The following is a 14,249-nucleotide window of genomic DNA, read 5'->3' on the forward strand; positions in this document are numbered from 1 at the left end:
GAAAAAAAATTGTTTCTGCCGATGAATAATTGGCCACAAATGTGTATGAATGTATTTGTCTCAGGATGACATCCCAGAACTGTCAGAGAGTTTCCTAGTAAATATTACCAGTGTGGCTGCAGTTGGCAGGCCACCTGGAGCAGGCCAACCGACTGTGAAGAGACCGGGCATGGAAGTAGCTGAAGTAACCATTCAGGAAAACGATGACCCGCGAGGGATCTTGCAGTTTGTTGTGGCCGTAAGTGCATGAGTCATTCCAAAAGTGGAGAATATTTTGACTTAAAAATTCTTGAAAAACGAGGTATCCCTTTTCATATTGTCTGCTCCAAAATCAGCAATAATAGCTAATAATATATCAAAAGCTTCCTTTTTAAAGCTTAAAGGTTATTGATAATATTGAACCCTTGGCATAGTCATAATGAAATGATTAAAAATGTATATTAATGTTAGCTTTTTCTCTGGAGAGGATACAATTTCTTTAGCTAGGTCACAATTTACAGTAAGTGGGATCTAAAATGTTTTCCAATTTTGGAATGACCCAAACAGTTATCCTATGGGCTGGATGAATTTAAAAGAGGAACAAAAGTCATAAACTGATTCGGTTCAACTTTATTTTGTAATTTGACTAGGATAGCCCTATTGTGGCATTTGAGATGTCAGCACCTGACAACATCCTCCAACTGAAAGTAGTACGACTTTCTGGTACACTTGGAAGAGTTCACATCTACTGGGAGGCTCAACCTCTTACTGCTGATATCACTGATTTCACCCCCTTGTCTGACAACATCACTTTCCAAGACGGCCAGGTAAAACAATGTTTTCAAAATATGACCATTCGGATAAAATCCTAATCTATTGGTGTATCAGAGGGAAGCTGTGATTATTCTCACCATCTTGGATGATGACCACATGGAGCCGTTAGAGAAATTCAAAGTGACTTTAATGCGGGTGATTGGTGGCGCTCGATTAGGAGATGCAACTTCTGTGATTGTCAATATTCCGGCTAATGATTCACCTCTGGGACGGTTTGGATTCAAAGAGATGGAGGTAAAAGTTTTTTCTATCAACTCTAAACCATGCACAAACCGAGAGGTTACCAGAAACTTCTTATTTATTTAGATTATCTGAAAAAAAAAAGCATTATCTCATAACCTCCATATTTTCTAAGGTTACTGTACATGAGCCAGAGTTTATTGGTGATCCTGCTGCTGTTGCTCGATTTGCGGTATTGCGCAGTGAAGAAGGTGAAGGAGCTGTGACATTGGTGTGGCAGCTGCAACGGGAAGCTGTTAATGACCTTTCACCTCAAAATGGAACTCTTAACTTCACTGAGGTACAAATTCAGAATGTAGCGGTACAATTCTAACAATTTGAAATTCTCAACTTGGCTATAGAGGGGCTGGCAACAATTTGATCAGCATTCTAACTGTTATGGATTTGACGCCGATTACTATCAATGGCATTGAATATATTAAATAAAACGAATATATTTCAATTTTATTCTTTCATTTTCTGAACCGCTTATCCTCACAAGGGTTGCGCGAGGTGCCTATCCCAGCTGACTTTGGATCAGAGGCGGAGGACACGCTGATCGCAGTGTTTTATATTTGTTTCAATGTTATTTTTATCTGATCATAAACTTAATAAACAGTTGAAAAATTACTAGAATACACATCTGAACCTGAATGGGGTTTTAAGTAGAGCTACAACCTACCTTCAAGAAATAGGGGTAACACAAAAAAAAATTGGAACTTGTATTAAAGAAAATAATAATAACAATAGTTCTTCCTGCAACATTTGTGAGAGTAAGCGGTATGGAAAATGACTGAATGAAATAGCGTGTTCATCTCATGATCAAAAGTGCAAGTCTACATGCTATAAAAACCAAAATCTACTCTTATTTGTTTAACAATTTAGATTTTTTTATTCACATCTGGCATCCACATATGTGGACATCACTTTTTTCATCATGTACACAGTTGTACACCAAATGTTAATATTGTGGCCTACATGATGAAAATATATGGACACCAAGTCTTGAAAATGGTCACTTAACTGGGGTAACAAAAAAAAACGGAAGAAAAAAACTTAAATGTTGAACAAAAATAACAAAGATAGTTATTCCAAGTTGAACAAACTTTTTTTGGGTTTACTTTTGGTGTTAAGTTGTGTTAAGTATCACCATCAGAGAATTTCTGGAGGCGTCACTATGCAGCAAACGAGTAACTGTAATGTTGATTTTCCAGACTGAATCGATGAAGACTTTTGTGATAAATGCTATTGGTGATAGCATACTAGAAGGCGATGAGAGCTTCACTGTTAAGCTCTTTCCAGCAAGTGATGGCAGTGCTGTTATTGACCCTTTAAATGGTACTGGGAAATTATTTTACTGCTACTAAGATGGACCTGATAAAGTATAACTGACATTTTTTCCTGATATGTTTTACCTCAGGCTTGGCAACCATCACTATCATGGCAGACAAAGCTGCCTTGGGTATCATAGGTTTGGCGGAGTCTTCCAGGAACATTTTCATTGGAGAACCTGAAGGATTTTATAATGGAAGCACTGTTGTCAAGTAAGATGAATTTAATAGGAAAATCTCCTTTAAAAAAAAAAGGATTAAAGTAAATTAAAAATATAATTTTTCCCCCAGTCTTGTTCGTGGGCCAGGTGTGTTCGGGGAAGTGCAGGTGTTTTGGAATATCACTCCCGCTTTGGATGATGAATTCAAAAGTATCTTTGGCTCAGTAACAATGAAAGATAAGCAATCTTTTGCTTCTTTTTCTCTGGAGGTATTGACAATTGCGGAATGCAGGTTAATTTAACGGTGAATGAATCATCTCGTTTTCGGTTGCAATTCAAGGCCATAGATGATGATTTTCCCGAGGAACGTCGCGACTTCCAATTAATGCTGACATCCATGACCCCGGGACTGGAAATCAGTCCCAATGCACAGCATGCCAGGATAACCATGGCTGCCAGTGACAACCCTTATGGACTGTTCTCCCTCACCCAAACGCAGATCAGCACAGATGAAGTGGAGAAAACTGTAAGTTCAGCATTATAGTCATAATAACATTCCTGATTAAGAAGCTGTTAAATATTTGACATGTATACGACATTAAAAATTGACCCTTAACTCTTTTCTTTTAGGTAATTTTGACTATTAATCGCACAATGGGTAGTTTGGGAAACGTTTGGGTCACCTACCAAACCTCAGACTACACAGCAGTTAGTGGAGAAGACTATTCTGCTGTTTCGGGGCAGGTGCTCTTCACCCCAGGTCTAACAGTAGAACGTGTGTTAGTGCGTATCCATGACGACAATCTTCCAGAGGGGCCTGAAATGTTCTATTTCAATATTACCGATGTAGAGCTAGTCAATGTCAGGTACAAAAACACAACTAGTCTTCAAAAAGATGACATTGAATTTGATGTTAGGGTATACGGCATTGGTAATTCAACTTATTTTTCTAATTTCTTGTCACCCTCTATTGGTCAGTGGTATGGATTACACACTGACTGAGTCAGGTTTCCGACTTGACCAACCTCCAGCCATCGGTGACATCTCATCTCTTGCTGTTTACATACTAATGAATGACAATGCTGAGGGTGTCGTAGAGTTCAGTCATGACCACATTAACATCACAGGTGAGTCAAAAATAAGATGACAATAAGTCAATCAATGTTTACAAAGCACCAATAACAACTTTTTCTTCAGTTGAAGAGGATGCAGGCACTGTATTGATTCCAGTGGTGAGGGTGGCAGGTTCTTATGGAATGATCTCTGTGGAGTATGTCTCGATAGGCCTGAGTGCAACTCCTGGTCTTGACTACATTGCAAACAATGGCTCAGTAATGTTCATCCACGGCCAGCAAAGTAGTGTTGTTAATATTACTATCATAGATGACACGGAAAGGTGAGAACATTCAGAGATAGGGTAATCAAAGGTAATTTAACCAACATAAATAACCTCTAAAAATGCTATGTTGTAGTGAATCTGCAGAGATGTTCCAGATCGTACTGGTTGGAACCACGGGTGGGGCAGTACTTGGCTCTCAAACAGTCACCAGGGTGACGATCAACAAGAGTGACTCTCCGGGTGGTGTTGTGCGGTTCCGTAATGAAAGTCTGATCACCATTCGTAACCCAAATGAAACTCGAAAACTGACGCTTGTTTTGGAGAGGACTGGTGGACGAGTAGGTAATGCAACGGTCAGTAGTGTACTTTGTTTTTTTACGTATGATTTTGTGAGCATGTTCATTCCTGAACAGCTATTTGTTTTCATTCAACGAGCTTTGTTAAAATGAGATCACCAACCTCAACACACTGCAAATGGAACTTCATAATTGGATCTGGCAACCAACACTTGCACAGTGCATGCATCATCAAAATGTCATGATGTTACGAGATAGTTTTTGTTTGTAATTTTTTGTAAATTATCATTACTAATATGGTTCCACTCATATGTTGAGCAAAGTGGGGAATCAAACAATGTGCATATTGATGATAAATCTTTCTATGAAACGTCTAACAATTTACAACTCCTCAATCACTTGGTGCACTTTCGAAAGGGAAACTTTTGTTTCTTCTCGGAAAGTTCAAATTCTAGTAGAACATTTTGAGAAAACTTGTACATGCGTTCCCTGGCAATATTCGACTCACAAAATGTTATTTTATCCTATTTTAGCAAATATGACACCATATAAAGGCATCATAAGTTGTGTAATGTTCGCGCAGGGTTGGGCAAACCCGATCCTCAAGGGCCATAGTGGGTCCTGATCTTTGTTTCCATCAGATTCAGAATGTTTAACAAATCAGGTTTCTGTGGAAACAAAGAGCACCTGACTGCAATCCACTCATTGCACTTATCGGACCCTGGATTGGTGAAAAGGTGTCCCCTTTATGCGTTGAATGAAAACACGGGCCCACTTTGTGGAGTAGTTTACACACCGCTGCATTAGCAGTTCATTAATATTCTGTGTTCATCTTGTTTTAACCAAAGCTGAAAAATGTTATCTTTTGGAAAGTTCTGTTACGAATTTTTTTTTTTAAGATATTGATAGAAAAGCTTCGGCCCTCACACATTGTTATTCCTAATTGAGTTTTCATTGTTCAGGTTGCTTGGATTATCCTGGGCCCAAATAGCAGAGATGCTTTGCCTCCATCCAATAGAGACATTAAAGAGCCATTGAATGGGACTTTTTTCTTCAATGATGGGGAAGAAGGCACGCGCTCTATTATACTCCGGATCCTTCCTCATGGTGAAGTGGAGGTGGAAGAAATATTTATAATTGAGCTCAGGCTTGTCAGTGGGGATGTGGACATCGACTCGCAAACTGGATCCATAACACTGAAGGCAAGCAAACATTAGCTGCCATTGACAGTGATAAACATCTGATCTATTTGAAATGCGAGGGCATGGCAGTGATCAAACCCTTGGTTACACGTTTTATTTAAAATAAGTGAAAAATATACTTTGAATGTATCTATATTGTTTCACCATGCAGGTTGAAAAATTTGGAGACCCAAAGGGTATAGTTCGATTTACAGAGAATGCACTTCAAGAACATGTTTACAATGAACCCACAGAAGGACCAGTCAACATCTCTTTACATGTTACACGTCGAGAGGGTGTTATGGGTACCATTCGGGTAAAATCCTTTCAAATGCTAAACTGAATACAAATATATAGATTTGATTTATTCATGCCATAAAAACTGTCATTTTCTGTTCTAGATTCATTGGGAGATATTCTCTGACTTTGACAAAGCTGGAGATTTTTCTACATTTTCTGGCTCAGTGCTAATCATGGCAGGCCAGAGGGAAGCAGAAATAGTTGTTAGTCTTCAGCCTGACACTGTGCCAGAAGTAGAGGAGCTTTACACTATTCAACTAACAGCAGTGGAGGATGGTGCTACTTTGGATGATAATTTGGACCTTTTACGCACCCATATAAGGTCAGTTTGTGATTTTTAGTGCCAAGTTTTTAGAAGTCGCTTCAAAAATCATACTCACACCAAAAATATACTGTGTCAAGTTTTTTAGTGAAAACTATCACACTAAAATAACAATAAATCCCTAAAAATGTCTAATTCCCATCAGATAGAGATACATTTTACTTCTTTCAATGGAATGTTTATTACCCTGTTATTTACTATTGCTGTTATCTTTTGTATTGATTTTTTGTGACTAGGAAAAAATAATTCATTATTTTATCAAATGGATTTTTCCAGTGAAAACATTGAATTTACGTAATCTGTCTAATTCCCATCAAATATAGAGATACATTTTATTTCTTTCAATAGCATGTTTTTTCCCTATTATTTACTATAATTTCCATCATCTGTATTTGTCTTTCATACTCAGAGTCAATGCAAATGATGACCCCCATGGTGTCTTCTCCTTAAATCCGGAGCAGCAGTCTGTGTCAGTTGTTGGGTCAGGGAAAGAGATCCGTAGAGTTCTGGAGATTAATGTGGCTCGGCTCGCAGGGCTGTTTGGCAATGTCAGTGTGAGCTACAAAATCTCTGGTGGGACCAAGGAGATGATGGACATAGTGGGAGAACAAGCTGAAGGACAACTGTTGTTCAGTGAGGGCCAGGCTTTCAGTGCTGTCATGCTACACATAAGCAACCAGGTGACTGAACATATAGCCAGACAGGTTTTTCATCAAGAGTTTGACAATACACATTGATATGATGATATATCGCAATACAGTGGTACCTCTACTTACAAAATATGATTGGTTCCGTGACGAGTGGTTTCGTGACTTGGATTTTTCGTAAGAAGAGAGAAGATCTTTAATAATCGCGTTTGTTGGTGCGAACAGCACGCTAACCTTGGTTCTGGCATCATGGAGATGTAGCATTCTTATAGTCAATGGGAAGCCTGAGAGGAGTTGGGAGCTAGAAAATGGTAAAGGTACCAATAAGTGTTAGTACAGTGTGAGTAGAAATAGATATTCTACATGAAAGTAACACCTTTTTCCAAACCATTCAACCAATCTTATTGAAATTTGATGTGTTATTGCCAATTGATAGATTTTAACATTAGGTGAATAGGGATTTAATGACTATTATTTAGGCAGTGGTTCCATAGCCGTATTTTCTTACTATTTACCCCACACAGATATCAACCGGTTACCGGCTAAATAGCTTATATGGCCCCATACGGCTATTTAGCCGGTAAGAATTCTGTGTGGGGTAAATAGTAAGAAACTACAGCTACGGAGCCACTGCCTAAATAATAGTCACTAAATCCTTATTCACCTAATGTTAAAATCTATCAATTGGCAATAACACATCAAATTTCAATAAGATTGGTTGAATGGTTTAGAAAATCTCCTATTCACTCAATGTTAAATAATAGGTTACCAGCTATATAGCCTCTGGGACTATTTGACCGGTTACCGGCTGAGGAGCCACTGCCAATTTTGTATGTCGAAGCATTCATAATTAGAGCTACCACTGTACTTTGTATGCCAAGATTAGCAATCTACTATTGTTATATTGATGCATTTATCCTTTTTAAAACAATATCAGTGTTTAATAAAGGAGCCAACAGCGTACTACCATAATTTTAGACCAACATTTCCACGATAATGTTTATGTCCATTTTATTTTGACTGGTAGGGGGTGACTTAACATTAGTTCATTCACCTTCAACACATTTCAATTGACAGATTTTTTCTTTTTATAGGTTTTTTTGTCTTTGGGAGAGAGTTTAACAGTCGAGCTGACTAATGTAAGAATGCTCAGTCCTTTAATTGGTGCCCCACCCACCTTCTATCACGAGTCCACTGTTGTTAGGCTGACTGTACCTGAAGAAGCCGCCAACTCCGAGGTTAGTATTATCTATAATCACTATAGATCACGTTATAGTATAATGTGATACATGTTTGCGCCCAACCTAAGTACTGCATATGATGTAATATGCTCCTCAGGTGGGTTTTGCCTCTTTGGCTTTATCAGTTTCAAGCATTGAAACAGGGAAATGCCAAGCAGAAGTGACACGAACTGGGTTATTTGGGGATATCACAGTCCAGTGGAGGGCAGGGTATCCCCCGGGAGAGTCTCTACCAGGTTTTACAATCGGAACAATTGTGCCAGATTCAGGTAACAATCCAGAATAAATCGGGGTATCGTGCTACAATTGCAATTTTACAATTTGGAATGTAATCTTTCTTCTTTCAGGCTCTTTGACCTTCTCCCATGGAGAGAGGACCAAAATAATACATCTGACAGCCATGACTGATGCATCTGAGCCAACTGCTCATGCATTGTACCTGACTGGAGCCACCTCCATCACAGTTGAAGGTAGCCATGTGAAGCTCAGGTAAGAGTTCCCTAAGTGATTTGGACGTTTTAATGTTATTCTACACCAATTCAAGTACATTTGTATGAACAGGTCAGGATTTACCATGACAGAAGTGGAACCGCTAGGAGTCTACCAGTTTTCTCCCGATTCCCGCCGGCTGGTCATTGAAGAGGACATTCATACCATCACACTCTATGTCCAGAAGCTGTATGGTTTTCGTAGCAACAGAACTCGCCTCTCTTACACAACAATAGCAGGAAGCGCAGTCCCAGGAGACGATTTTATCTCCGTTCCACACGGAGCTTTGACTTTTGACTCGCCTCGCCAAACAAACCGTTCCTTCCAGCTTTCCATCCTTGATGACTCCATCTCAGAGCCGGATGAATATTTTCGCGTCAACCTTACAGACGTCAAAGTCCTTGGTCCAAACTTGGCTGAGGCAGAGCTCTTCCCTCGAATTAACCCACCATACAGACTAGCAACAGTTACCATCCTGGCCAGCGATGTGACCAGTGGAGTTCTAAGTATAGGACCAGGACTGATCCAAGTACCCGAAGACAATGATGAAGACAGCCAGCAACAACGAAAAATTCTCCTCAGGGTGCGCAGGTCAGGTAGTGTGGCTGGAGATGTACGAGTTAAGGTTCAAGCATATGGAGGTACTTTGATTTACTAAATCATTGTATTTTCAGTTTTATTTTTGGGGGTTAATTTACATGTGATATTCTCCAGATGGAAGCACAACACCGTTCCCTTTTGCTTTGGAGCCTGTTTGGCCTCTAGCGAAGGAGAATCATGACTTCCACCTGGAGTCTAGTATTGTCCACTTGCTGGCTGGCCAGAATGAGACTGAGGTGGTCCTCTTCATCCTGGATGACTCCGAACCAGAAGGAAAGGAAGTTTTCTTTATCTATCTCAGTGATCCTGAGGGAGGGGCGCAAATCACTGACAGTCTACAACAGGGCTATGGGGCCTTTTCCAAAATCACAATTCTTGGTAAGATTATAATTTTCAATTACAATGGGCAACACTATGAAGAAAAAAAGAAGAAAAAGGAAAAAAAAAAACAATTTTGATGTTTTATGTGTAACAGCTGTTTTCAACATTTTTTTCGGTTTCCGAATCCAAATGATCTGATGCTAACCTTTTTTTTTGATAAAGAAAAAACAAGATCATGTAGATTCCGCAACCAAAGATCAATTTAAAACAGCTGTTAGATTGAGGTCAAGAAAATTGTGTTTTCTAGTGCTAATAGCCCTTGTAAGGTACATTGAATGAATTAATGAATTAATGAACGAACAAATGAAAAAGGGTTGATTTGATTTGAGTCACTGCTGTCCTCATCCTCGATTGCCATTTGAATCAGCAACTATGGTGTAATCAATGTTTTTTACCTGCTACCCTCTCTAACCTCACTACCTTTTTTTGTATAATTTTCTTCTCAGGAAGCGATTTCCATAATGGCATCATAGGCTTTAGTCAAACGTCCCTGATTGGTCAAGTTCTGGATGAAGATTCAGGGAACAAAACAGTTCAATTGTATGTAGAGAGGCAGGAAAACCGGTACGTATTTTATTATAATGTGCGCAATACAAATGTCTGCCAATTTCAAGAAAAAAGGGTTTCATCTGGAAAAACATGTTTCTATACACTTGATTTTAACTCTTTGACTGCCATTTACAGCAATAGATGACTAATCAATTTTGAATGGGAGGCCAGGCAGCGATTACAATGACACTAAAACATGATCCCTCTCAATTCCTATTTTCTTTTCTTTTAATGCATAGAGCTTTTGAGGATGTACAAGTTTTATGGAGAGCTACTTTCAACAAAACAGTGCCAACTCTTATCAGCAATGGTGTCAACCTTACCAAACAGCTGATTCACACATCAGGATTTGCATCTTGCAAAAGAGGAGAGGTCATGTGTACTTTTACTTTGGAGGTCCAAGATGATGAGGTGAGATAGATTGTTTTGCTTACATTCAAGTAAAATACTGACCTATTCTTTAGAGCCAAAAAAATTAACCTATAATCTATCTTCCCATAGGAACCGGAGTACAGCACTTGGTTCTTGGTGGAAGTTTTTCAAGTGGGTTCAGGCGCCACCATTGATGAAACCGGCCGATTTGCCAACGTCACCATGTTGGAGAGCGACGATCCACGAGGTGTTGTGTACTTTGACGTCAGCCACAGGTTACCCACTGCCACTCCAACAACTACAAAGCTGAGTCTTTGGGTGCACAGAAGAGCAAGCATAGCTTCAAAAATATCAGTATGGTATCGTACTATGGTACGCATGTTTTACTTTCATATTTTTTCAATAAGATTAATAGCAGATGAGGAAAATTACGTCTTAGCTCCTACAGAAAGTGGACATTCTGTATTGGTTTCCTTGTGTCTGCCTATTTGTTGGCCTGTATATCTGTGTTCGGAATAACTCATGACCAAGTTAAGTGATTTTTATCAAACTTGCAGTATATGTTTGTTATATGAAATGGAAGAGGTGCTTAAATTAAAAGGTAATGAAATCCAAAGTCAGATCAGAATAGATTTAATAGGCTAAAATCTCAAAAATGCATTGGCCCATTTGACTCAAATTTCAAGGATAGATGACATAATCAGAAGGGAGTGTGATATTATTTTGGTCATTCTTTCAATTTGGCTGCTTAGGTTGAACTGTGCTCCCCTGGGCTTATTCTTTAGTCTCTATTTGTAAATGGTTAAAGTCATAACATTCCATTTAATTATAATAATTATGATTAATCTAATACTAATCATCTGAGTGTCTTTTTTTTATTCGTATAGTATTGTTCATAGTTACACTATCCATGCAGAATTATATTGAATGCACTCAAACCGACAAAAGATTATTGGTCCTCCATCACTTTCACGGAGTCATATTGAAGATTAAAGGAGAAAATAAAATGCACTACACAGGAACATAGTTGAGCTCTCCTGCTTTCATCTTGTCAACTTTAATCAGTTTCTCGTGAAAGCAAATGAGAGACACAGGTCACAGTCCTCATGGTGGTTCAAACAAGGATCAGACCTCTGAGACTAGTCTTTTTTTGTGGGTTTTAGGATCACAATTTTATGTGATGGCATATCAAAGAAAGTATTGATGTAGCTGAACTTCAAAAGATTTTTTTGTGTGGACTCTGAGAGATAGTAAACCATTGTTTTTACATTACATTCCCATCTTATTCTCCATTCTTAAAAGACTGAACATATCATACATATATATCGTATCATCCATCCATTCGCTTTTGCAGCAGCAGTTCTAAACATTCCTAACTCATTCTCGAGAGATTCATTAAGTGTTTCCAATTTATGGTATCTTCGTGGTGGCTTTCATGAGGACAAGTGTTATAGAAAATGGAAAGAGGGGTGGAAATGTAACTCACAAATCTGTCTCCCCTATAGGAGCTTCCCAGGGAGGAGGTGCTCGGACCATTTGTAATCTATCCTGCTAAGGAAGGACTAGATTTCTCTCAGCAGGAGGGCCAGCTGACCTTTGATGCAGGTCAAAGCAACACATCCGTAGAAATGTATCTAACCTCTGACCCCAAATCATCTATACCCCGGCCTAAGCGCTTCCAAGTGAAGCTGATTAACGCGACTGGGGGCGCAAGAGTACACACTGAATTCGGCCAAGCTAATGTTACGCTGGTGTCGAATCTTGCCAGTGCCTCTATGTGGGCCTTGGTTGGGAAGTTACATCAACCTCTCAATCCGCCAACGCTCAACCAGGTGTTGCGAGGACTTATCGATCAGACAGCCACCACTCTGTCTCAGGAACAGATGACAGCTATGTTTGAAGCTCTGGAAAAGGTGAACAATTCTCATAAAGGTCTGCTTAACTATTTCAGTGCTATCAGCAAAAATTGACATCCAAATATATTGGTTCATTTCATCCTTCTGCTGTGACTTGAAATTAATTTGTCACTAGCAAATGTCCAACCTCTTGGAAATGGGAGGGTTGGCAGCAAATTATATACCATTTTAAATGGCTTGCATGTCTATTACCAACAATGGCAGGCAAAGAGCTGATATGTTCCAGCCTCCTTTCTAATGCATATATTTTTAATAACAAAAAAAACAAGAGTAATTCGCTAATTAAATCAAAGGAAAGGTGTTACTTGCTTTTTACTTATTAATCTACTAATCTGTTACTAATCTGCTTTAGTCAACTGATTTTAAGTTTTATAATATAGATTCATAGTAGGCCTGTGTAGTATTAGTAATTTATATAATGTGTGTATGACTTTTCAGTAATGCTGTATTACTATATCATCTTATACATTTGTGCAGTGTTGTTCGCCAAGACTGAGCTAAGTGGACCTCCAAATCACAGCCACTTAATTTGAATCGTTCCAAATTGAGAGTAAACAAATCCAAAAGTCAGGCCACTCAAGGCCATAGTATAGTATCTTTGTCATCATCTATAAAACCCTTTGCTTGCATTACTTCTTTTAATGATAATGAGGGAAACAATCATTTGTATCCATTCAAAGCAAAACTCTCCTTTTTAAACAATCAACTCGATTACTTTTGCTAATTCGCTGACATTTGCTTGACTTCCACAAGAAAAATAGACAAGTAAAATTGTATATGAGACTATGGGTTGGAAAGAATGTAACAGATAAGAAGCATGATGGGGAATTACTCTTTAAGAGCCCAACAAAGGTGTAAACAATGTCTTGAAAAATCCTTTATTTCACTCTAAAAGAAACTACTATATCAATAAACTGTAATATAATATCTAATATACTACTAAACTGTAATATAATATCTAATATACTACTAGTAATACTAGTACTACTAATATACAATATTTATCTTTTTCATTCATTCATTTTCGGAACCACTTTATCCTCATTAGGGTTGCGGGGGGTGCTGGAGCCTATCCCAGCTAACTTCGGGCCAGAGGCATGCAAACACCACACAGGTGGACAGACATGGATTTGAACCCCAGAGCTGTGAGGCCGACGTGCTAACCACTCAAGCCACTGGGCCGCTCACTATATTTATACTTTTAGAATTAATCCAATACAAGAACTGCATTGGAATTAATTGTGTGCTTGTTGCTGGCCAAATGACAATACAATGTGTTGAATTTCTCTCTTTTTTTTTAATTAAACCAGTTGCTCACAGTTTCCGAGAGAGAATGGCTTGATAACAGCAGCCGTAATTTGACGTACAACCTGTTGTGTGGTTTGGCCAAGCCCACCAGAGCTGACACACGGGGGCTCAGTCACCTCGCCAAAGCGACAGAACGATTTGCGTTCTCCATCATCACACGCAATCATTGTGAGATGTGAGTATGCAAATTTTTCTCCAAATGTGTCTTATTTTTTAATTAATACATCATTTTGTGTCTTTGACTCAGAGGGGGAACCACAATGGACACATGTGCGCACATGTCCATCTCGGCCTTCCAGTGGTATCCCACTCAGATCAACGGGCACAAATTCTGGGGACGTAACGCAGATTTCTTCCAGATACCTGAGACTTTGCTGGCAGTTCCAGCTGTCTCCACGCTCAAGTGCAACAACCTCAGCCAGATTCAGATTATAGAGTTTAGAAATGACCTCTGGTTTCTCAGCAATGATACAACAAATGCACTCAATGGGAAGGTGAAGGTTTTCATTGTTCTGCAAGGTTTAAACAGCAGGCGGCAGTATTGCCCATAGTTTTATTTAAATACCTATTTGTGTAGGTTTTCTCAGCCAACCTTCAGGACAGAAGGTCAAGACCTCTTGGAGATGGCATAGAAGTGATTTATCGAATTCACACTGCTGGTCAGACACTTAAACCAGGACGTTCTACGTGTCTTCTTTGGAACCAGACCACTGAAAGGTAGTCCAAGCACATGGCGATATAGACTGAAAATTCTTTGCAAAACATCCCTGCTGTATTTTTAGGA

The 14,249-nt window shown here is 39.0% G+C and overlaps 1 protein-coding gene across 1 annotated transcript in view; it reads left to right on the plus strand.

Moving 5' to 3' along the window:
• Nucleotides 1-14,249, plus strand: part of adgrv1 (adhesion G protein-coupled receptor V1) — a 96,929-nt gene that overhangs the window by 44,997 nt on the left and 37,683 nt on the right. Inside the window, exons 60-87 of the mRNA XM_077714886.1 lie at nucleotides 65-238; nucleotides 630-806; nucleotides 868-1,047; nucleotides 1,169-1,333; nucleotides 2,247-2,370; nucleotides 2,453-2,576; nucleotides 2,655-2,793; nucleotides 2,865-3,050; nucleotides 3,155-3,390; nucleotides 3,503-3,651; nucleotides 3,722-3,920; nucleotides 3,997-4,216; nucleotides 5,122-5,361; nucleotides 5,513-5,656; nucleotides 5,742-5,962; nucleotides 6,372-6,642; nucleotides 7,704-7,847; nucleotides 7,948-8,119; nucleotides 8,198-8,339; nucleotides 8,412-8,980; nucleotides 9,054-9,317; nucleotides 9,767-9,884; nucleotides 10,109-10,280; nucleotides 10,371-10,613; nucleotides 11,747-12,154; nucleotides 13,468-13,640; nucleotides 13,713-13,959; nucleotides 14,043-14,182. Coding sequence (XP_077571012.1) covers nucleotides 65-238; nucleotides 630-806; nucleotides 868-1,047; nucleotides 1,169-1,333; nucleotides 2,247-2,370; nucleotides 2,453-2,576; nucleotides 2,655-2,793; nucleotides 2,865-3,050; nucleotides 3,155-3,390; nucleotides 3,503-3,651; nucleotides 3,722-3,920; nucleotides 3,997-4,216; nucleotides 5,122-5,361; nucleotides 5,513-5,656; nucleotides 5,742-5,962; nucleotides 6,372-6,642; nucleotides 7,704-7,847; nucleotides 7,948-8,119; nucleotides 8,198-8,339; nucleotides 8,412-8,980; nucleotides 9,054-9,317; nucleotides 9,767-9,884; nucleotides 10,109-10,280; nucleotides 10,371-10,613; nucleotides 11,747-12,154; nucleotides 13,468-13,640; nucleotides 13,713-13,959; nucleotides 14,043-14,182 — 5,741 coding nt within the window. The remainder of the gene's footprint in view (nucleotides 1-64; nucleotides 239-629; nucleotides 807-867; nucleotides 1,048-1,168; nucleotides 1,334-2,246; nucleotides 2,371-2,452; nucleotides 2,577-2,654; nucleotides 2,794-2,864; nucleotides 3,051-3,154; nucleotides 3,391-3,502; nucleotides 3,652-3,721; nucleotides 3,921-3,996; nucleotides 4,217-5,121; nucleotides 5,362-5,512; nucleotides 5,657-5,741; nucleotides 5,963-6,371; nucleotides 6,643-7,703; nucleotides 7,848-7,947; nucleotides 8,120-8,197; nucleotides 8,340-8,411; nucleotides 8,981-9,053; nucleotides 9,318-9,766; nucleotides 9,885-10,108; nucleotides 10,281-10,370; nucleotides 10,614-11,746; nucleotides 12,155-13,467; nucleotides 13,641-13,712; nucleotides 13,960-14,042; nucleotides 14,183-14,249) is intronic.

Source organism: Stigmatopora nigra, chromosome 4 (genome assembly GCF_051989575.1).
Source record: "Stigmatopora nigra isolate UIUO_SnigA chromosome 4, RoL_Snig_1.1, whole genome shotgun sequence".
Taxonomy (NCBI): domain Eukaryota; kingdom Metazoa; phylum Chordata; class Actinopteri; order Syngnathiformes; family Syngnathidae; genus Stigmatopora; species Stigmatopora nigra.